Below are 23,782 nucleotides of genomic sequence, written 5' to 3'. Positions count from 1 at the left end.
GTGATGTGGTTATTTACAGGGTACATAGGAACATGCATGTGACTAACTCTCTGCAGTAAGTGATAATCGTACATCTGTCTAGGTGTATCCAGCTGTGTAAACCATGCAGCTTGTTTTGGCTACAGGATACTTCCAGGATTTGTTGTCAGTCAATTTCCTCAAGTGCTGTGGACCTTTTAACAAAAATAGGAACAGCCATGTCTGAAGTTTTATCTCATCTGAAAAAAACAACTGTCAAACAGTAGAGTTGGAAACTCCATTAGTGAAAGATCTTCACATCTCTTTATTTGGGCAGCTAGCTATATATTGAAAGAGACTTCATTCTTTGGCTCAATTGCAATTTCTCTAGTAGTGATAATTTTCTAATGCTGTATTTGTTTCTCTGTATAAACATGTACATACAGGAAATCTCTTTTTAATATCCAGGTTTTGCCTGTGCTCCAAGTCGCTCTCATCAAATATCAGGCAAAGCACATGTAGGCAGTTATGGAGGCAGTTATGGCTCTTAACACCCCCATTCATGACACATAAAGCAAGATCATTTGTCTTTTGAGTCTCAAGGTCAAAATTTAAGACCCTTCCTCATTCCTGAGTGCCATATGTTTGCAGGGTTTCAGTCATTGTCATAAATGGTTCAGGTCTTGGCTGTGCCAGCTCTTCTGGTGCAGCTGAAAGGAGCTTGAGTGGTCCCTGGCAGTAGCTTGGAGAAGAGATTGTGGCTCATGTGAAATGGGTTTTGTTACATCAGTGCCTGGCGTGTCCCAGGAGATGGGGAATGGTCAGCCTGCTTTTGCCAAGCTAGTTCCTGTGCCATCTTCTCCAAGAACAGTCCTGCATGCTTTCTCTGGAAGGACACTCAGGAAATACCCCAGATGAGCTGCTCATTGCTGAAGCAGGAATGAGATTAACTGTGCTGTATACAGGAGTCCCTTCACAATGTGGCTGTGAGAATGCCAGTGTTTTTAGGAGCATGGGAGCGTGATGCTATGAGTATATAAAATGAAGATTATTCCTGTCTTGGAAAGAGTAGGTTAGAATAACATCATGGTTGATTTAAAAATACTTAATTTTTAAAAGACGTTTAATTTTCCGTGCTCTGTTATACACTATATACAGGATATAACACACAATAAAGTAAACATCTGGCAGAATTTTGTTGCTCAGAAGCTGCATTTACATGTTGTATCTTTTGGCAGACGGAGTGCTTCCAGAATTTCAAATTGGTGGAAGTCCTTATGGGCAGTAAGCAAGGTAAAGGAAGGTGAAGGAGCATTGGCCAAACACACATCTGATCTCTGTGGGTTTTTTTCCCCATTTTAACAGTCACAGTTCATTTTCTACAATAAAAACCACAAGTGAAACTTCATGAAAATGTTGAAATATTTAATCCAAACTGATGCTGATTCTTTTCAGTCCTGTGGGAATAAGGTTCCCCTGCATTATTACATAAAAACTCATTTGTGGTTTCTGGTGGGTTATTTACTTTTTTGCCCTGTTTTGTGGAGCTATGTTTAACTGACATAATTCTCTTAATTGCCGTTTTTTATTAATAACTTTAATATTTATTAAAGATTAATTCTAAAGTTCAAATGTCTTCCACTATCTTCTTTCCTCCTGACACAGCCCCTGAAAAAGAGTAAGTCTGTGTCTAAGACAGTCCAAGTAATATGTTTGTGTGTTAGGAAGAACACAAATATGTAGTCCTAGCATTGCTCAAGTGTTTTCTGATCCTGCGGGAGCTAGGCTGGTGTTCTCCAAGTTGACATCCTTTTGTGCTTCAGTAATTGTAAGGTTGCATGGAGAAATAAATGAAGACATTTAAGTAGTCTAATGCTCTGACCACAGCTGAATAAATACCTTTGTCGTTCAAATACTATCTCGATGCTTTGCTTCATTTGCAAGCATTATTGGGAAGTTGTTTTATAAGGTTATTGTAGCTTTATGAATGTCATAACCTTGATTGGTTTCTGGTGCTCTGTTTTAAAGCATCATTTGCAACCTTACATTCACTGGAAGTTGTTAAAATTGTTTTAATATTTTGATAAAACACAGAAGTTGGTTATTTTTGTACTTGTTAGGAAATGTAGTTTTGAAGTCTTCTTTAAACAGTGTCAAACTGTTAGATTATTACCAAAGTACTGCTTGTCTTTGATTGAGTTCAGGCTATTTCTGCCTTTTTTTAAAGGAGGATGGTGTGTAAGAACTTTGGAAAAGGCCAGACTGTTCCAAGCACCTATGTGTTTTTGTTGTTGGGTAAGAAGTAGTCCAGGTCTACATGGTCCTTTATGAGAAAATTAGTTGTACACAGAGCTATACTTTACCCCTAATTTTTATTCTGATTGTTTTTTGTGTAATTGAGCCTGATAATAATTTACATGCTCTCTAACATGATCAATGTTCTTGCTCTCTCCAGTTCAGCGCATGGTCTTGGACAATCAGGAACTGGTTCTTAACAGACTCAAGGACATAAGAAAGGTAGATCTGAAAAAGAAACTTTTTTTTTAGCAAGTATGAAGTCCTGTTTCTTACAGAAAAAGTGCATTATTGGTTACCTTCTAAGAAGGCTCAAGGGCAGAGAAGCTAAGTGCTTGAACTGAAGTTTGTTTCTGATATTCTCTAGGCATAGAGGATGTGATTACTAAGTGCAGAACTATTGGATTTTGCTTCACAGTATCTTTTTGCCAAATGTCATGTCATTTATTTTCCTTTATTTTGGTAGACTTCAATACGTCAGATGAATCAAACAAGATTTTACATTGTGGAAAACAGTAAATCCATTGTACAAGTAAATTTATTTGTTGGTGGCCTTCCACCTCAACTTTCCCCTGAAGAATACACAAATATTCTCAAGGAAGAATTAGCTATCAAAAGTAAGTAAACAGGTACATTTTCAGACACATTAATTTGTACAGAACAAAATGTTGTAGCATCAATTGCTCATTTTTCTTATAACTTTAACTTTTTCTTACCTGATTTTAAAAAAATCATTCTGCCTTTTGCTCTCATGTGGGCTTCTAAAATCATTTTAACATGCTCACAGTTGCAGGAGAGATGTGACAGCTCATTATTTACAGAATAATTATTACATTATTCTAGTTATGTGACTACATCTTTTTTTTTTCTTTTTTTGTATGTTTGTGTGAAAAAGCATCACTTTTTAGAAGAATCATACATACCTTAAACCACAGAATATCCCTTGCCTTTTTTAACCTCTGACACTTTTTGCCTGGACTGTTCTCCATGTTAGTCATGAGCTCTGTGCCCCATCATGGGGAAGTATGAGCAGTGTGTATACACACATATGGACAAACACTCAGGGAAAAGAATTTATTTTTCTTTTTCAAAGAAGTGTGATTGAATTTTCATAATACTCCTTCAACCAATACTTTGTATAAACAGTGTCAGGAATGTATCCTGCTTTTTGTTGCAGGAAACAAAACATTTTTCCCAATCTTTTATGTCACTTCAAGAGGAATTAAACTTGAAATGCCAGAAGGAATTCTTAGTCACCTTTTATGAAAATCAATTTAGCTTTTCTTACTTGCAAAGTACACATGACAGGGAAAGTGTTAGCTGGAGGTTCTCCCTGTATTTGTATAACTTTTAATATTTATTTATATTATATTTATGTAACTTTTTCAAATACTTTAAATATTTACTCTAAATGTACCCAAGGTTTTATGTGTTTATGTTTTTACCCTTTGCAGCAAATGTAGTATCGGTGAGTCATGTTTATCAAGCGCAAGGTAAGCATTAAAATTTTTAGTCTTGCAAACAATGTCTATGTTCAAAACTGCAGCCTAATACTACAGGCTGAAAGCTCAGAGTAGGTTAGTCTTACGGCGTAAGAAAAAGCCCTTCAGGTAAAATGTAACACATTGTATTTATGAAGAGCAGTGGATTAGTGTTACCTTATGAAAAAAAGTTAAAAGGTTGGCTTCATGCCTTGTGTACCAGAACGCGGTAATATTTCATCATAAAAATGAGTTTTGAAGTTGCACTTCAACTGAATAATCTAACACCACAGAACTGTTAAAAATCTTTCAAGTATACTCTCTTTGACTTGGAGAATACTTCAAAATTTGGTACGCTTTTGGACTCAGTGGGACTGTTTCATAGTCACTGTTTCCTAGCAATGCTAAGAGCTAGAGTTCAATGGCTGAAAGTGGAAGAAAATAAATATATTCATCCTTTGAGCTGTTTCTTTGCTTTTGCTGTATGAATTTTGTTTCAGTGAAATCAGAGAAGCCATGAGGCTTCTGATAGCTGGAGTAGCAGTGGCTCTGGGCAGCTTTAGTGCAGTGGTCACGTAGAGATCTGCGTTTGGTAAAAATGTGAAGTGTAGAATTTTCTCTTCTGTATGTTTAAGTATCGATAGTTCAGATATTTCATGTCCTTTGGCAGGCTTAACTTCCACGTCTGCTAAATAGTTCTTTCTATAGCATGGTTTTAAAGGCTGATGTGTGTGTCTCCTTTGTGCTATTTGCCGTCTTCACATGACTAATTGATATTGATTGATTTTCATCTTTTCATAGGAAAAGCTGTAAAGCTTTCAGATGTACCTTCTCCTTTCCATATTTGATTTTGTGGTACTCATCCTATGTCACAGCATCATTAAACTAAATTTACATGCATATGTTTTTTAGGTGTTTTTGCTTGTATGTGATTTTTATTGCCACTTTCTTCTTGTGCTTGTATTTTTGTGGTTCTCATGACTTCCTAACTCTCCTTTTTCGTCGCAGCCAGATTATGTTACCAGCCTACATCTCATAAACTGTCCATTCTGCATTTTTGTCTTAACCTGCCCTGTTTTCCTCCTCACCAGATATCTTACTTTACACTAACTTGTTGGTGTTTATTTTGTCTTTTCTCTTTTTTTTTTCCCCAACATCTCCATTCAGAACCTAAGCCAACATACAGTTCTAAACTTGATTATCACCCAAATATTTGCTTGCAGTAATTCATAGTGAGATATTGTTAATAAACAGAACTAATGGATTTTTAATAATTGGTTACAAAATGAAACCTGATACCTCTGTCACTTGTAGATGATGAGAACAGAATGGTAGTCATGATAAAGAGTATGCAAATAGGCCCTAACCCTGAAGCTCAAAGGAAATCTTTAAATATGCATTAGTTCTGTGCTGCAGTTCTTGCCGTCAAGTTGCTTTGCTTTAACAAAAATCTGACGTGTCTTTGAGGGTAGGAACGAAGGTTTAAAAACAGAGTAACAATTCAATTGATAACAAACAACTGCAAAATAAGTTTGCTGAATAATGTCCTCAGTAAACTGAGTAAACTTTTGCTGTAATATGAAATGTAATAATAATAATAGAAAATATAAAAAGTAGTTCTGATGCCTCTTTACAGGTGCTGTTGTACTCCAAATTTCATGTTTTTCTGAAGCTGAAAGAATATATATGCTAGTTAAAGATACTGTTGTAAATGACAAACCTCTGAATGCTGTGGTGCTTCCTACAGTTATGGTAAGAGACAAGTTTCAATTTTAAAAATGTCTTTAAAAGAAAAAAAATAACTGCCTTAAAACTCTTTCTGCTAGAACTAAATGAAAATATGTTTTATTCAAGGAGGCCATACTCTAAGTAGTGTGACAAAAAAATACATCAGAGTGTATACTTCATGTATCAGATATATTCAGGGAGTTAAGTAATTTGTCCTGTTACTATTCAATTGTCAATCTACAGCTTGCCTAACTACGATTATAAAGGGGGGAAAACAATTCTTTTCTCTTTGTTTCTTTCAATGATAAAAACGTTAAGTGTGGTTTCGGTTTCAGCTGGTATGTCTTAAAATGCTTACAAAACTTTGTTATGGGAGCTGTTTCCCCACTAACTGTGAGATAAAATATTTCTGCTTGTTTTCACGGTGACATTATCTTAATTTCCCCCATTCTGTAGCAGAGGCAGTTTGACCTTGTTTACTCCTTGAGGATTTCAGAAGAGCATAGCCTTCTGAAAGACTTAGTGCAAGAGTCCTTCAATAATTGAGGCTTGATTCTGATTTATTCTTGTTGTTACTAATCACTTTCATGTGAATCAGTTTGTTTAATAATAGGTTTCATGTTAATAAAGTAGAGTCAATGTTCGAAGAAGAAAATTATTAACTGAGTGAAGTGATATTTTTAACCAGGATTATGTAGGTTCTGTCCAAAAAAGAGTGTTGCCGTAGTTACTTTCTGCTGAGGTGTTGTGTATCTTGCAGTTACTATCCTTCTGGAACTGCATTATGGCAAATGAAGTGAGAGTCTTGCTTTGACTTCTTGGAATGTCACAGAAGGTCAAAAATATTCCATTATTAGTGGGCATTATGAAACAACTTTATATAGGAGGGTATCAAGTTCAACTGCCACAGTTGCTTACTCATGTAGCTGCTTTCACTGTTTAAAAATGAGTCCTACACTTGTCAAGGGTTTCTGAAGGCAAAATTATAGTTTTTATATGAGTAGATAATAGAGGTAGAGCTCACATGCAAATGGCAAAATCTAAAGTTACACCCCTCCTAAAAAACTGAGAGCCTTGTTCTTATGGGTGCATAGGAGTTACGTTTTGTAAAGTCCTTAGAAATCAAGGCCCTCTTGTCCAAACTAGGTTTCAAAGTACCCGTTATGAGAAGCAGAAAGCAGCATGAACTTTTGGATTGTTTTTGGTGTTTTTTAGACAAATGCATTGTGAGCCTATATTTGGTGTCTGCAGTGTGAAGTTGAACTTTGTTGATTACATGTGTCTGTTTTTCTGATACTGGATATGTTTGAAGAGAACTTCCTGATGCCAGGAAAATGTGGATATTGCTACCTCTTATCTGATGCAAGATATTTTTTAGAAACTCCAGTTCAGGGATTTTTTTCTAATACATAAGCAGGAGAGAGGTGCTGTACACTGGCACAAACATTGTGTTTCCATTTCAGCATGTGCTGTTTATATTTGATCGGCTTACTGAGAGGAGCCAAGAGTTAATTTAAATTATACTTCAAGTGTTTTGGTGTTTTTGTATGATTGTCCACCCAGCTTATGCCATTCACTAATTACCCAGGGTAGACTAATGGATGATTATTGTCTTTACTTTGGGTAGCAGTTGGACTTTTTAGCCTACGATAATATTAATCTTTTTTTATATGTGTGATGATTCAAATACAGTACCAGGAAATACATAGGAACTGACACAATACTAAATTTACACCATGTTTGACATTTCTTTTGTGAGTGAAATACAAAAAAATTGGGAATGAACGACTAATGATTTTTCCAAATTTCCAATTAAATGAAAGAAAAACCCAACCAACAAAAAAACAACAAACCAAAATAGCCCTTCTTAAAAACTGGTGAAAGCACAGAAGTATTGGTGGTTAGCAGGTTGCTAGTCTTATTTTTCTGAGGTGAAATTTGCTTTCTTTGTGCCTGATATACCTTCTAAGGAGCTTATAGTCTGGCATGCTCAGGTCTACCCAAAGCAATTCAGTCTCCTGTTACCATTACTGAGAAGTCTGAGTGCAGAATCAGTTTGTGTAAGCTGCTTATTAGAAGTCAAGCAGTTAGTGTTGTCAGATGTGTTGATCTGTTCTGCTGTTTGAGGCCTTTAGGAATTAAATCAAACACTTTTTCATTTCACAATACCCAAATAAATGAAAATACTCTCTTGACTGGAATCTGAAAAAAAAAGGTGCGGTATTTTATAAAGCTGTTTAGCTGCTGTTTGTAAGGAACTGCAGGGGCAGTTTGGTTTCACTCTTTGGTATCCATTCAAGGTGAAAGACATGGCAGGACTAAATCTTTCAATTCAGAACTAATTTAACATAACTTATTTTGCAGTACTGGCAAGCAAGGAAATCAGCAGACAGTTGTATGAGGCCAATACAAGCACAGATTTTTGTGGCTTTATCACTAATGCCTTTTACTAGTGGAATGCCTTCTGATATACTGTGTGTATATTCATTAAGAGTAGCAGGAAAATATGTAGAAGGTTCCCAAATAGATGAAACTTTGCATTTCATTCATTCTACTAAACCCTCACACGAATATTTACACCTTAAAAGCATTGTCGTTAAATGAGCATTTTAGCTGAAACATGAACGATTACTTTTCACCCTTCTGAAAGGGTTGTCACCTTTTTCACCCTTTGCTGGAAGGGTTTTCAAGCATTGGAGTGGACTTCCCTGGGAAGCAGTGGGGTCACCAATCTCTGGAGGTGTTCAGGAAGTGACTGCACATGGCACTTAGTGCTGTGGTCTAGTCAACAATGTGGTATTCAGTCAAAAGTTGAAATCAATGATGCTACAGGTATTTTTCTAATTTTTATGATTCTGTGATTCTTCCAGTTCTGCAGTTAGCCAAAAAATAAAGAACAGGCTTGGAGGTTGACCCCGCTGCTGCTTCAGTAGTGTTGTGACACTGTGCACATAATTTCTCATCAGATGAGGAGTCTTTTCTGGCCAGGGTGGAGAAAACTTTTTGCTTGGGGCATTCTGAGTCCTTGCACATGGAAGATTCTGCTGGCAGACGTTTGCAAATGTTGAATTCTACTTGTCAGAGATATCTGCAGTTTCTGGAGATGGCCCACCACCCGGGAAGATGTGCTGTGTCAGTGTGGTTGTCACACTGGTAGGCAGGTGGCACAGACTGCCTTGTTTTATTTTGTTGTGAGATGTGATTACACAGTACAGTCAATGGAAAGGGGATTAGCATGGATAATAAACATCTTGCCCCAGTTTAAAGCTGCATTGTGCTACTCCTGACAAATTAAGCAATTCACAGTGACTGTCAGAGCATCTAAATCACACAGCCTCCTTCAGCTGTCTCTAAGAAAGAAGCAATAAATTCCTTCCTGAATGCCAGCCAACACAAAACCCTTCTGAGATTTCACTCCTCAAGCACAGCACTGAAGCCAGGGCTAAAGAGGGAAGGGAGTCCTCAGGCTGTGAGTCACATACTCTCTTCTGCCCAGTAATAAACTCACTCGTCTGTCCCCAATGGGGCTTTATTAAGGAACTTTTTAAAATTGTGCAGCATGAGGGTGCTACCCTTGTGGCTGTCTGTAATTGTAACTCAGAGTGTGTTCTTGAGAAAGCACAGCAGCAGCCCTGCTCTCTATACAAACTGTCAAGAGTTTTTAATTCTTACCAAAAAATAATTGTTTTCTTAGAAGCTGGCCTTTATTTGGACATTTAGCCGTGTTTCTTACTCCTTTAAGCCTAATGAAGAGTTGTGATGGGAAGCAAATTTACTGTAAGGACAAGCACTTTCTTGAAGACTGCTTTTTATGCTGAATAGCTGCATCTAAATGCATATAGTTAGGAATTTACATTGGAAGATGTAAATTAACCTTAACAAAGGTGGGTTTGAGTAGTAGGACTGTTCAGTTTACACTACATACAGATTGTTTATTAGCTCCAGGCATTCGCTGTAGCTGCTTGTGAATTGCAGTGGCATTCATGGTACATATTTAACTGGTTTGGGGTTTTTAGGTACAGTATTGACACTTGACAAGAAATATAGTTGGCAATTTACAGTAGAAACTGTAAATATGTATTTGCAAGAATTTATGTTACTTGGGTAAGATCTCAGACAACTTTACAAAACACAGCTGTGTTTTTGAATGCCTTAGAGTGTACCATGTTTCAGAAATAGTTGTGATTCCCTTAAGTCGTTTTTGAATTATTTCAGTTACTTGGTTTTAAACCCAGTGCATTAGAACGTGCCTGTAAAAGCAAGTAATATAAAACATGTGTTGAGCATGTTACTTCTAAATGTCCCAAACCGGTATTTTTAGAAACTGATTTCCTGAAGAAAAGAAGATAATCAAATGTTCTTGTTACATTCAAGTAAGGTACTTGTTCAACTTCAGTGTTGGGCTGGTTTCTTTGCTCTTACTGTTTTCTGAAAGAGTTTTTGTTTACTTCAAGCTGCAGAACTTCATCTTTTTTTCTTTTTATTATCTTGTTAGCCCTCCTTTTTTAAACTCCACAAGTTTCCAGGCATTACAGCAAGCCTGAAGTTTCAGATTGCTGGTATTGTTCAGAAAATTGAAATGGCTGGAAATTAAATTTAGATATTTAAAAAGCTCTGAAGAGGAAGAAATGTGAAGTGAACGGGAGAGAGGGTAGGGCAGAGTAAAAGCTGGACAAGGAGTGCTGGAAGGGAACAGTGTGCTCTGTTACCCCATGGGACATGATGTTTCCTTTCAGATCTGCTCTGCCTTATGTTACTCGTGGGATTTAACTCCATACAGCACTCCATACAGGCTGGGCAGAGTGGCTGGAAAGCATCCCAGCACAAAATGATCTGGAGATGCTGGTCAACATCTGGCTGAACATGAGCCAGGAGTGTGCCCAGGAGGACAAGAAGGCCAATGGCATCCTGGCCTGTATCAGTAATAGTGTGGCCTGCAGGACCAGGGCAGGGATTGTCCCCCTGTACTGGGCACTGGTGAGGCCACACCGTGAATGCTGTTTCCAGTTCTGGGCCCCTCACTACAAGAAGGACATTGAGGTGCTGGAGCATGTCCAGAGAAGGGAACAAGGATCATGAAAGGACCAGAAAACATGTTTTATGGGAACAGGCTGAGGGAGTTGGGGTTGTTTAGTCTCCAGAATGGGAGGCTCGGGGTGACTCCATTGCTGTAGTGAGGTGGACGTCAGTCTTTCTTGCTGTGCAAGAGGAAATGGCCTTAATTTGAGACATGGGAGATTCAGATTAAATATTAGGAAAAAAATTATCACTGTCAGAGTGGTCAGGCATTGGAAAAGGTTGCCCGGGGAGGTTACTATTCCTGCAGGTGTTTTAGAGGCATCTGGTGCTGGTGATGTGGTTGAGTGGTTTAGGCATTACAGTGGCAGTGCTGGGTGGATGGTTGGACTTGATCCTAAAGTTGTCTTCCAACCTTAATGATAATCAAAGAGCTATTCTAAGTGGGATACAACAGATGATGATGCAGGAACTGATGGAGTAAAAGATGGCTTTCACTTCTGAAAACATCAGAGCTCTGCTTACTTTTCTGTTAATGCTTGGAATGGCTCAAGGGGACAAAATCCACTTGTATCTTTGGGATGTATGGATCCTTGAGTTGTTGACTTAATACTCAAGGAATCCTTTTGGTGACAGTGGCTTGCATTATCTTCGTGGACTTCCTTTGCTGCCCATGAATATCCTTTCCATGTGCTTAACAGAAACAAATATATTACCCTTGTTATGTGTTGGGCATGCTTTGAGTAATTGCTTCCCCCTTTCCAATAAGGCCTGAATATAAGGCCAAAGGTGTTTTGACTTCAGCTGTCAGTTTAGCATGAAGGTGGTTCCCTTGGAGAGAGCTGTGTGCACAACTTCAGCCTCTTTATCATCAAACTACTTGTTTTGTGTGCAGTGGAACCTTTCCAGTAAAATAAAACTAAATAAATAAATAAAACTAAAATAAATTGAGGTTCTTTTGGCTGTTTGTCCCTCAAAACAGCCCTTGTTTGGCTTATTTTTCAAGAAAACAGATATCTTTTCAAACTGAAATGTCTCCTAGGATCTGAAAGATGAGTAAAGAAGGGGCAGTGTGTGCCAGCTTCACCAGTCTTTATACCTGATTAGTGTTCCTCTTCTCAATGTGTTTTCTCTTTATCAAGAGACAAGTCACACTGGATGGCAGAAAGCATTTCTCATGCAGGCAGTATTAGAGGAGAAGGATTTTTATGTGTTTGTCAGCATCTTGACACATCTGGCAGGGTGTGACTTGCAGAAGATTAGCACCCAGCTCTTCTAAGAACAGAAAATTAGAGGAAATCTCTCAAGTACTACGAAGACCTAAATAGTCATTTGTTTGTGAAGTGCCTAAATCAGCTCAAAGGTCTAGGGTATCTCAATGTCAGACTTCATTTTGCATCCCCACAAATGTAACTCCTTAATTTGACCCAGTTTCTCTGTTGCTCCCCTCAGATCATGGTCTCTGGTGGTCACTCGCAGGCAGCAGCTGAAAGGCTCTCTGGGTGCTGCCTCCTCCCATCTGTAGCTGTTGGTATCTCTCCACATGCTTGCACACTGTGGTCATGCTGCTGCCTCACCGACCCCTGAATCATTCTTGTCTAAATTGACTTATATTTAGCACTGTTGTTCTGTTCCCTGAATCCATCCGGTCAGCTGCGTGACAAATAGCTGTTCCCTGAATGCTGTCCAATTTGTAAATAAGAATTACCACAACTTAGGGACTATGGCAAATGCTTCTATTTAGAAGTGCAGTTGTTGATACATCCAGTGGACTTTTCTGGCATGTACCTGCAGCCCAGCCTTGTAGCAGGATGGATGAAAGGTGTGCTGGTGTTTTCTAATCTTTCTAAAAATACTTGCAAATCATTTTACAGAACTATTTATGAGCAGACAGGCTGAGTGAAAATTAGTCCCAAGGTGCATGTGTTGGCTGGAAGTTTTGACCTCCAGTGAGGCTGCGGATATTGCTCCTATGCAGTCTGTGGAGTGCCCCAGGAAATCTCACCTCTGCCATGTCCAGTGGCCTCCTTTGCAGTTTCTGGAGGCTTTGAGAGGTCCTTTCAGCAGCAGCTTCTGTAGGTCATAAGATACTGACACTCCTGAGTAAATCCTCATGATGAAAAAGCTTGGGTTCTGTATTTTTAAAAGAAGCTTTCAACTTCTAATTTCATAGGGAAAGATACGCCACTGTCTGCCTCCAGCATCTTCATTTTTACATGTTTTGTCCTTGTAAATTGACATGCATTCTAAGATAACCACAAAACTAAAGGAAGATTTGGGTTGGGGTGAAGTTCTTGCTTTTCAAGGAAAGTGTTTTAATCGTACAAAACTGATCCCTCACACTGTTCTTTGGCCTGGACTGTTAACTGAAAATTTGTAGAAAAGGCTACTTGCAATGCCTTTGTTTCTTTGTTGTTAGGCTCAAATGTGTACTTGGAGTGGGTTAAGGAGCCTTCAATACCTGGGGAAACAAGATCAGCAACTAACCTGTCCATTGGCTGGACATTGAATCTTTTTATTTATATAATCTGTTTTTTTTTAAGTACGCATCAAGGAAGCATCAGGTAGTATTTCTGAGATGCAGTAGAAATTTTCCTGCCTTTTCATGGTGTTGACTAATCCTTTTTCTTGGTTTTTTTCAGGCTTCAAAGATACCACAGAATTGCTGCCCACTTCTTGTATTTGTGAATCCAAAAAGTGGTGGTCTAAAAGGCCGGGATCTGCTGTACAGTTTTAGAAAGCTGTTAAACCCACATCAAGTCTTTGAACTTACCAATGGGGGCCCACTGCCTGGGTAAGTCATCATGTTTTAATTTTTTTTTTTAAATTTACATTGTTTTGTTACTTTTTAAAAGGGTGTACTAGATTAACTTATTTTGAAGATCTAAATTTCTTCTGTTCTGTGCCTGAAGAACAGGGTAGTGGATCATTTCTTTCTGACTGTTCTTACTGTGAGAATGTATTTAAACTTTAGGGTTCTCTAAAGAAAAGAGAATAGAGTAATTCCTAATGTATATATTTCTGTCAAATCTGGCAGACTCTGGCCCTGGGAAATTCACATGCACTTTACAGTAGTACATATTTAATAATTATTGAAAATAAATGGATTTTATGTTTGAATGGACATGGAAAGAGAAATGTCACATTTCCTGATGAGTGTGGATTTTTGCTTTTATTTCTTCTGATGTTTCATGGGAACTACCAGGAAAGTATAATAAAATTTTCTATTTTGAATCTTGAAACTTGGCCATAGTTGCAGAATTAACAGCGTCTGCCTGATCACAGCTGCAACATTTCTACAAGGAACAGAACATAATGTGCTTGTAGGAAGACAGGAACTGATGACTTGATTTAATGAACCCCACTTTGTTACAGCTTCATAAAACTGAAAGCGATGGTTGTAGCCCATTCCTCGTTCCTTCACTACTACTTTAATAAAAAACTTGTCATGACAAGATCTTCCGAACAAAAGCTGTGTGGGAAAAATGCAGCTTATGTAGGAGACAAGATAAACAAGCTACACCAAATAATTTTTCTGTCAGAACTGTGTAATTCTGGGGGTTTTTTTAATGCACTTCAAGCTGCAGCTTCAGTAACCATTTTGTTTTGGCTTTGGAATCTTCCTGTAGCTTCATGGCAAAATGCTCCCCCTTGTTCATTGGTTCTTGTGCAATGGGAAATAACAATTCTTTTGCATGATATGTTGGTATGTAGGATAAAAAGCCACAAAAGGTAAGCATCACTAGGAAAACAATACAGTGAAGAAGAAAATGTACTGTGATTCCTATGACTAAGTACAAAAACACCACCAATAATCAACATCTCCTCTAAGATTTAGAGAGTTACAGATGTTCACATTGAAATTATGATTAGTTATGTCTCTGTGCCCTTGAAAAAGAAAGTGATTAACCATTTAGTTCTATCTGTGAAGAATGTTAGAGGAATGTGGATTTCACTCTTTTTAAAATCATCTTTATCTGTAACTTCATGTTTTTCTGTTCACTTTGTTGAATTTGATCCAGAAACTGACGGTAAAGGGGCATGGGCAGAAATCCAATACTGTGTTATTTTAAATAGTATATTGGGACTTTGCACTTCCTATATTCCATTGTAACTTTTCCCCTATGCTTCTCTTCACAATGGAGGTTTCACACGTTCTCCAAAGTCCCCTCCTTCCGAGTGCTGGTGTGCGGAGGAGATGGCACCGTTGGCTGGGTCCTTGGTGCACTCGAGGAGATCAGGCACAAGCTGGTGTGCTCAGAGCCCTCAGTTGCCATCTTACCTTTAGGAACAGGTGAGAATCACAGCAAGAACCATTCTTCTGCTGAGCGCAGAAGCCCTCTGGAAGGTTTTATCTTCATCTGTCTGACAGCCAAGATGCCATGAGATTCAGTTCTGGCTGGCGCTGGAAAGTAAACCACAGTATCAGCTTTTCAAGGAAATGTCAGTCATGCTTTCAGAAAAGCAGGATCAGGAAAAACAAGCAGCAGGAGTGTTGGTATGTGGGTGGGTGAGTGGGCAGGAGTTGGGAGGGCAAAATATCCTCCTCTGACAGCCACCGGTGCATCAGCAATTGCTGTAAGACAGCAAAATCAATTGCTCCCTGGTGTCTCAACGCCATAACAGGTTTTTATACCACTTTTTGTGGAAGTGCTCCAGTGTGTCTCTATGTAATGGTAACCACATGTGCAGACACAACACGTTAGATTTTTTTTTTTTTTTTCTGCTAGTCAACTCTTTCTTCCAAACTAATTCTGTGGCTTGATTGGAGCACCTTACTGCAGTGTGATTTGTAAAACAGGTCTGATGCACTGATTATGAAACACAGTCATGTTTTGGTGTTCTTCACTGTTGCCCAGGTAATGACCTGGGGAGGGTCTTGCGCTGGGGAGCTGGCTACAGTGGGGAGGACCCATACTCCATTTTGGTTTCCGTGGATGAGGCGGATGATGTACTTATGGATCGCTGGACTATCCTTTTGGATGCAGAAGAGCCAGCTGAAGGTGCAGAAAATGGCATTGCAGAACCTGAGCCTCCCAAGGTGAGCTGAGCACCATTTGGGTGTGATTCTTAGGAACTGTTGTACTAGTGAAAATCACAAAGAGGGTGTGTATTAACATAGTTTAATTTTTATTGCTCACTTGTCTTTGTGCTTGGGCCTTACTGAGCTGTTTCTTAGTGAATACAGCACACGTCTGGACCTAGTGTTTTGGTTTTGGCAGGGCTAGTTGACTGCAGAGCACGTTTTGTAGCTGTTTAGCAAAAAGCATCTGATAGAGGATTAATGAAAAGACTCACATGGCAATGACATTCCTATTTGCTTCAGCTGGAAAGAAAATTATTTCTCAAATAAGAAAAGGCTTTGGAAGGAATGCCAAAACACTTTCCAAAACACTTATAAAACTGGAGTGTCAACCAAAAAACACTCCCTTCCCCAAAAGGTACTCTCATCTTTCCTCTCTCAGTTTAAGAAATTACTAGGAGTTGCTAGCATATACAGGAACTAAATCGTTCTGTCATCTTACTGCTATTGTGTGTCTGTATATGTGCCACCTGTTATTTGCATTTTTTTTGAGTGAAAGTCACTGTCACTTGGTTCATATGAGCTTGTTTCTGTTTAGGAAAATAAAAATGTTGATTTAGGTGGTGATTTTGGAACTGTGTGTGAATCCTGGTTCTCTCTTTTCAGATTAAAGGAAGAACTTGGACAAGGGGCTTGCAAAAAAAAAGTAGGAAATTGTAGCAATGGTAGCAATTGTCCAAGATTTTAGTCTGGTCACTCTGGAAAATCCTAGGCATTATGAGTCAGTTGGAGGATTTAAGATGCTCATGCTCCGGCTATTTTTCACTTGGTGGAGTCAGGGGCTTTTTTTCCCATAGTGCCTAATCTGCGTTTTAAAGGTGAAGGATGGGAGAGTAAGGCCTAGGATGAAACAGCTGTGGAATGAACTGGCATGCAAAGGAAGATTTAATAGAAGAAAAGGTTGAAATCTGTAGAAACTTGAGGTTGGCATATAGGGAGCTAGTTAAAATGCAGCTGAGTAGGTGAAGTCAAGTTCTTCATTCATCTGGTGTAAACTGGTCACCTTCCAAAGTAAGTGTCTTCCCAATGATGTAATATAAATCCATGGCAGATGCCAAAAATCATAGTGGCATTAGTGTTCAGCAGTTTGTGAAGTTATTGCATAGAATTACTTTGAGAGGTTGAGTTTGTTTCATTTCTGCATTTCTTTTTATTTTTGCCTTATTATGCTTGTTACTTTTAATTAAGATTAAATTTTGAATTTTCCAATACATTGGAAATAATGACTATGCATGTCAACAGTTATTCATGCAGCTTTATTTTTAGTGCAGTGTTTCTGGAAAATGTTTTCCAGAATCTGTCAAGATGCAAGTGATTTGGAAGAATCATCTGCAAAGCTTGCTTTGGTTGAAAAATTTTGGAATTTCTTCATTTTTCATTTACAAATGTAAGCAGGAAATTATACCTTTCTTTTCCCTTTTGGCCAGATTGTACAGATGAACAATTACTGTGGTCTGGGCATTGATGCCGAGTTGAGCTTGGACTTTCATCATGCTAGAGAAGAAGAACCAGGGAAATTTAATAGCAGGTAATCTTGGGGAAACCAGGTGTGAAGGTCAATTCTGTGGTATTATATTACCTGCAATTTACACTACATCTTATAATATCAAATGCTACAGGTATCCACTATTGTGGCAGAGCTGGGACAAGGAGGAATTAAGCTAGCCAGGAAGTCACAGACACAAAATTCCTGTGTTTTGTTGGTTTGGGTTTGGTTTGGGGTTTTTTCCTCTACCAAAAGAGAGCACCAAAGCAGTTTTTGGAAGTCATGTCACTGTTATTCAGTAATCTTAGTTTTCCAATAACTGCATTGTTGAGTTCAGTGAAATTTTGAGCTGGTGGAAATATCTCGTACTCAAAGCCTTTAGCAAGAGTGAGGGCAGTACTGCTAGATGAGCAATAAGCATTGTTCAGAAGTGTTCAGAACCTTTTCCAGTTTTGCCTAGTGCTGTTGCAGCACCTGCATGCTGGTATTAAGGATAAAAAACTCTGTATCTCAAGTGAGAATGTTATTAAAAACGTGTTGACAGAGACTTTCCTCTTCTTTGGCATGCTTATCAACCAATAATGGGACGACTTCTCATAATTACTGAAATTGAGCAAAAGAAATCACATCTGTTAATTAATCAGTTCCTTATAGAAACTGTTTTTGTTTGCTTTCCCCTATGTTTATGATTAAACACCCTCTAAATTGTCTCTTGGTTGCCAGAGTTACAGCCAGTTACAGCTATGCAGTGTTCAAAGTGTTGCTATTAAAAATATTCTCTGACCAGTTATGTGTGCAATGATGTGGAGTCCAACCTATCTTGTAGTGTTCATTAGTCTATCATTACAGGCATTGCTCATGGTCCTTTTCTTAAGAACTGACTAATATAGTTGTTGATGTAAATAGAGGTGGTTCCTGGTACATAAGTTACTGTTAGGTACTGGCTTGTATTTTCAGTACACTTGACTGAAAGCATTATAGGTAGTAAAATCAGGCAATAAGTTTCTGTATGGCAGTGTCCATTCTAGTAGGTGAAACTTTTCTAGACTTGTGCAGTTAATACAATGTACAGCTTATGATCATCCTTTCTTCAAGATATACTATTCCATGTTTGCAAAGCTGCAGCATTTCAAAAGATGCATCCTCTTCTTATTGCCACTGCATTTGAGGGATATACTTTGATTGCTATTGCCCTGTGTGCTTTTCATCCCTGTCATCTTAATCGCAATCATTTCCCAGTTTGCAGCTTCTGTAGTGCAGTGGACAATGTCTTGGTATCATTCTCGCAGGGTGACTTGAAGTACTTGTGGGAAAGAAGAGAATTTTATTTTTTTTCCCAAATCTGAAGGGCTATATAGTTCTAGAAAGAAAACATGAAATAATGAATTGATACTGAGGTACATTCTTGCAGAAACCAAAAGCTTGTGCATGCTAACAGTGCTGACAATTCATATTTACGTTTGACTGTCTGTGAAAATGATTGCTAAAATAGTTGAATTTATGCTTCCTCATGATAAGCGAGTGCATGCTCTTGTCAGTAATACTATTATTATTATTTCTATTAAATTATCTAAAAATCGTATCTACTTAAAGCAAGGTGCAGCAGCTGCTGGCAGGAGAACTGGCTACTCTTGAGTACAGAACAGGAAGCTTTGGGTCGTGGCAACAGAAATTACAAGTAGTCCTTGGAAGAAATATGGGCTTGACTGCTCTTCTGAAGCCAGACCTTAAACTGATAAATATCCCAAAAGCTGTATGTTCTCTGGCCTTACTCACTAGAGTCTCTTTACGTACTCTGGACTGCTTACATTTAGCTAGCAGCTCTAAGTGCAGTGATAACATCTCTGCAGGAATTCAATGCTCATCTTGCATTGCAGGGCAGATGAAAATAATGTATATTTGTGATAGTGATGGTCTTTGCATTGGTAAGCGCCAAACTATATGAGTTTTTTTCACAGTGTAAAATTTAACGATAGGGCATCTGCTTCCACAGAATCACAGGGTGGGTAGATAGGAAGAGATTATAGTGGGTCATCTGGTTCAACCACCCTGCTCAAGCAGTGTCACCCCAGAGCTTTTGGCACAGGGTTGTATTCCAGATGGTTCTTGAATATCTCCAGTCAGGGAGACTACACACCCTCTCTGGACAATCTGCTCCAGTGCTGGGTTACCCACACAATGAAGAAATTCTTTTGAATGTTCAGGTTGAGCTTCTGTGTATCAGGGTTTTTTTGCCCATTACCTCTTGTCCTTTCTTACTGCCTGGCTCTGTCTTCTTGACACTGTCCCTTCAGATACTGATAGACATTGATAAAGTTCCGTCTCTTCTTGAGGCTGAACAGGCCCAGCTCCCTCAGCCTTTCCTGGTTAAAGAGATGCTCCAGTCCCCTCATCATCTTTGTTGCCCTCCATTGGATCTGCTCCAGGAGCTCCCTGTCTCTCTTGTCCTGAGGAGCCCAGACCTGGACACAGCACTCCAGATGTGCCTCACCAGGGCTGAGCACAGGGGCAAGGTCACTATTCTTGACTTGTAGGCAATGCTCTTCCTAATGCACCCCAGGGTCCCATTGGCCTTCTTGGTCCCCAGGGCACACTGCTGGCTCATGGACGGCTTGTTGTCCACCAGGACCCCCAGCTCCTTCTCCACAGAGCTGCTTTCCAGCAGGTCACCCCCAGCCTGTGCTGGTGCCGGGGGTCAATATAAGTTTAGACTTACTTTACAGAGATATACAGCTGTTCTGCAGTTAGGGCACTGTGAAGTATTCTTTCAGCTTCTGAAGGCTTCCTTCTTCAACAAAAATTAATACTTCTTGGGCATATTGCAAATGTTGTGTTTCCTACTGATTTTCCAGTATTTTACAGTTGTATCCAAATTAGACAAAACCTGTTTTAGCATAGATACATCTTACATGGAGCAGAAGTGTATGTTAAGTGGTGTTACATGAGGTACCTTTAATCTGGTGCTATTTTAAACTGTTAGGACATAGGACTAATCATTCCCAATGTAATAATTTGAGTGAAAAGTCTCTGTCTAAAGTCTTGCACTGGCTGTCTTCCCCACCTCAATGTCTATGGTATTTAGACATAATGCTAGAGAGATTTTGCAGAGTTGAATTCCAATGACACCCATGTACTAGTAGGGTCAAATAATGGAAATTTATGCCTTTTATTTTAAGGTTGCTCTGAAGGCCATGTATCCAAAGGTTTCCATTATAGAAGAAAATAGTCTGTGTGTTTAACTATCTTTTGTTGATGTTATTCTTAAAATATTTTGCCATTTCTAGGAATGCCATAAAAATCTTCCTCATCTTTTTTATTCTAAAATTAGAGATGTTAGAGCTCTGTCACAAATTGAGATTACTAGGCCTGCTTTAAGTTTCTGCAGCTAAGTATATTTCGAATTAATTAGGAATGTGTAAAGCAAAGATTTTCAAATGTTGTTTTGCCGTAAGTATTGTATCATTGCATGAGAAAACAATTTAAAATGGGTCATGACGACCTCTAAGTCTCAATCAAAAATGTAATATCCAGCCCAGAAGTTTACATTTCAAAGAGGCATTGTATTCAGGCAATGCTTCAAGAAGGGATGATTTTTCTGTAATAAAATTTCACAATCTGCACATGCAACAGAAACATCCCTTAAGTAAAGGTATGTAAAGTAGCACTTAATGGTTTAGGCTTTGTTTTTGCAGTAAAGCTAGAAGAATTTGAAATGGAGTTTTAATTGAAAAACTCTTTAAACATACCTACTAGAGGACAGTAGTGGTATACATACAGGGAAGAATGCTATGTCTGGCCTTACCCTTTAGTTACAAGATGTTTGTCTGCTCCTAGGTTTCACAACAAGGGAGTTTATGTGAAAGTTGGGCTGCAGAAGATAAGTCACACTAGAAACCTTCACAAGGACATCAAGCTGCAAGTGGACCAGCATGAGGTGGAATTACCAAGTATAGAAGGACTCATTTTTATTAATATACCCAGGTAAAAAGAAGAGGAATGATCCCTTGTGGATGCATGCTGGACTGTGTGCGTAGAACTGCTGCTTGGTACTTGAGCATCAAATGTCAAATCGTTAGGTAACAGGTAAAACCTGTTAACAAAACCAGCAGGTAATTGGTCCTGCCATTCTATTATTTTTTCAAGTACCATCTTGTCTTAAACAACCTGTATCTCTTTGCATTTTAGTCTGAAAACGTTTTATTCAAATACTTATTTTTACATATACACACATGTACACAAATATACATTGCATGTGAGAGCTGTGGAGAAGAAAAGATCCCAGTAAGTGATGAGTAGTTTATGCATAAAACAATAAGAAAGTTATTTGAGTGGGAAGGGTCAGTACTGCACAAAAAGCAGCATGGTTTAAATTGTCAAAAGCATTTCAGAGGACGGAAGTGCATGAATATCTGCCTAACTATAAGTACTTTTGGCCAGGTACAAGAATGAAATCTTAATAATTGTTTTAGCTTTAGTTTCTCTTCAGTAACTTCCGTGAATGTTGTCAAGACCAGTAAGAGCTATGTCAAGTTCTTTAGTCTTGATAATTAGTTAGTTTAGCTGTAAACTAACAAACAAACCAGCAAACTAAAACTCTACAGAGTTACCACATTCCTATTTACACCTTTTCTTTCCAATGGAAACTATTTTTTTTGCTCCCTTTACTATTAAAAGATCTGATAACAATTCTTCCAGGTTTTAGAAAAACAGTTCCTGCCTTTACAATGCAGGAAAACTTCTCCCTCCAGCTGGTGGGGGAGCTGAGTGTGTGGCTTTTGAAGCCTGAGAAACCAGCCACCCCTAGCAGAGCACCAGGGAGTGTGCCTGGGGCCAGACCACAGGCCCACAGGTGGTCACTGGTGTGCTCTCCACACAGCTGGGGCTCTGGAGCCGACCTCTGGGGGTCTGAGAGTGACAACCGCTTTGAGAAACCACGCATCGATGATGGCCTGCTGGAAGTGGTTGGTGTGACTGGCGTTGTTCACATGGTGAGTTGGCATCCCAACAAATGCACAGAACAAATACATTTTATGGGACGGGCTTGTTTCCATAACAAACAGTGCACTGCAAGTGCATGGTCCTAAAAATTACACCTCTTTGTTAAGGTTGGGTAAGAAGAAGTAATAGGAATTGAGAACTTGTTAAAAATCCATGAGGAAATGCTTCATGACTTAACTAGACTTGGAACCAAGTAGAGAAACATACATGTGTGCATATATATATAATGCAATAGATGTATATGTTAGATAAAAATATATGTATTATGGAATGCACTAGCTTTCTCATAACAGATGTCATGGTGTCCAAATGGAACAGTTCATGGGATGAAAACAAGATTTTATTCTAATATTACAAAAACATGCACCTTTCACCAAGTGTACTTGTGAAAAGTCTTGTCCTATCTCATCACAGTGGAGATTCCATCAAGCCAGGTTGCTTTATAATTACCTGCCACAGGCTTTCCAACACCTGTCACTGAGAAATTGATACTTGCTGCTCTTGATTTGAATGCTACATCAAGCAGGTGGTATGCTGTTCTGCAAAGAATGTTATGACTCAACTTACACAATTCTTTTTTCATTATTTCATGTATTACATATTTTTACAATGGTCTGCTATTAGCAACACAGTCCTTTGGGATGGTAGGTCATTTTTGTCTTCATATCTTACCACTATTTAAAGAAATTGGCTGCTGAAAAAGTATATGTGGACAGGTAAGTAGAAATAACTAATCCATGAAACTACCAAAATGGAAAAGTGGGTGCTTAAATTTTGTGGAGCTCAATCTTTGGTGTTGGTCAACTTTATTTTCTAATTTAGATCTCCTAAAACATACTAAAGTGTTGTTTTGGTAGAGATCTAAATCTTTTGTGAAACTAGAAGCAGCATTTATACTTTGGAGTATAAATGTTAATAAACCTGTGCTTTGGGTTTGTGATAGTAAGGTTTTTACTTCAATATTTGGTTTCTGCACACATTCCCCAAGAGTATGTGTAGCAGAGAAGGTAACTTTGCTTCACTTCTGCAGTTAACTCTAAAAGTTAACTCAGCTGTTAAGTTGAAATTGAGTATGTGAATAAGAAGTTCAGTGTGTGTATGTATTTCTGTAGCTATATGGAGTTGACTTTGGAAAAACTCTAATTAATAAACTGCTTTTAGACTTTGGAATTTCACATGTGCTGAAGCCTGTGTGTATAATTAGGTGTTTTTAGAAGTATTTACTGTGTTACGGAGGGGCAAGCCAAAGCAAACAAGACCTTTTTGAGTGTATGTTCCTTGGCCAATCTTTGTGTACAAACACCTTTGCTTTGGGAGTTGTTTTGCCTCCCGCAGCCTGCAGGGGTATCCAAGTTCTCCTTCCTGGACTAGCTGAAATAATTAGTGATGGGGCAGTAAAGGCATCCTAGTTTTGCTTAAACAGTTTTTTAAGCTGAAACTTAAAATGTCAGGTGAGAATAAAACAATATCCACCCAGTTTAATTGCAGCTCGTATTTGTACTTCTTGTTAGTTGGGGTGATTGATATCCTGGCTTTTATTCCCTAACAGGGTCAAGTCCAAGGTGGTTTTCGATCAGGAATCCGCATAGCCCAAGGCTCATATTTCCGTGTAACACTCCTAAAGCCAATTCCAGTTCAAGTTGATGGAGAGCCCTGGATTCAGGCTCCTGGCCAGATTATAATTTCTGCTGCAGGACCAAAGGTACTGGGTGTAGGTTTCTCTTAGCAATCTGACTT

The 23,782-nt window shown here is 38.6% G+C and overlaps 1 protein-coding gene across 2 annotated transcripts in view; it reads left to right on the top strand.

The window, feature by feature from the left end:
• Window positions 1–23,782, top strand: part of DGKQ (diacylglycerol kinase theta) — an 87,678-nt gene that overhangs the window by 55,213 nt on the left and 8,683 nt on the right. For both annotated transcript variants that reach the window (XR_015799692.1, XM_014888120.2), the window contains exons 11-22: window positions 1,197–1,251; window positions 2,414–2,475; window positions 2,720–2,870; window positions 3,708–3,746; window positions 5,371–5,486; window positions 13,121–13,272; window positions 14,624–14,772; window positions 15,338–15,519; window positions 16,989–17,089; window positions 20,882–21,028; window positions 21,924–22,035; window positions 23,595–23,747. Coding sequence is in view for 1 of the 2 variants with exons in the window: in XM_014888120.2 (XP_014743606.1) it covers window positions 1,197–1,251; window positions 2,414–2,475; window positions 2,720–2,870; window positions 3,708–3,746; window positions 5,371–5,486; window positions 13,121–13,272; window positions 14,624–14,772; window positions 15,338–15,519; window positions 16,989–17,089; window positions 20,882–21,028; window positions 21,924–22,035; window positions 23,595–23,747 (1,419 nt within the window). In the remaining variant the exon portion in view is untranslated. The remainder of the gene's footprint in view (window positions 1–1,196; window positions 1,252–2,413; window positions 2,476–2,719; window positions 2,871–3,707; window positions 3,747–5,370; window positions 5,487–13,120; window positions 13,273–14,623; window positions 14,773–15,337; window positions 15,520–16,988; window positions 17,090–20,881; window positions 21,029–21,923; window positions 22,036–23,594; window positions 23,748–23,782) is intronic.

The sequence above is a fragment of the Sturnus vulgaris genome, chromosome Z (assembly GCF_052056855.1).
Source record: "Sturnus vulgaris isolate bStuVul1 chromosome Z, bStuVul1.hap1, whole genome shotgun sequence".
Classification (NCBI taxonomy): Eukaryota; Metazoa; Chordata; class Aves; order Passeriformes; family Sturnidae; genus Sturnus; species Sturnus vulgaris.
This window is presented reverse-complemented; position numbering and strand designations above follow the sequence as displayed.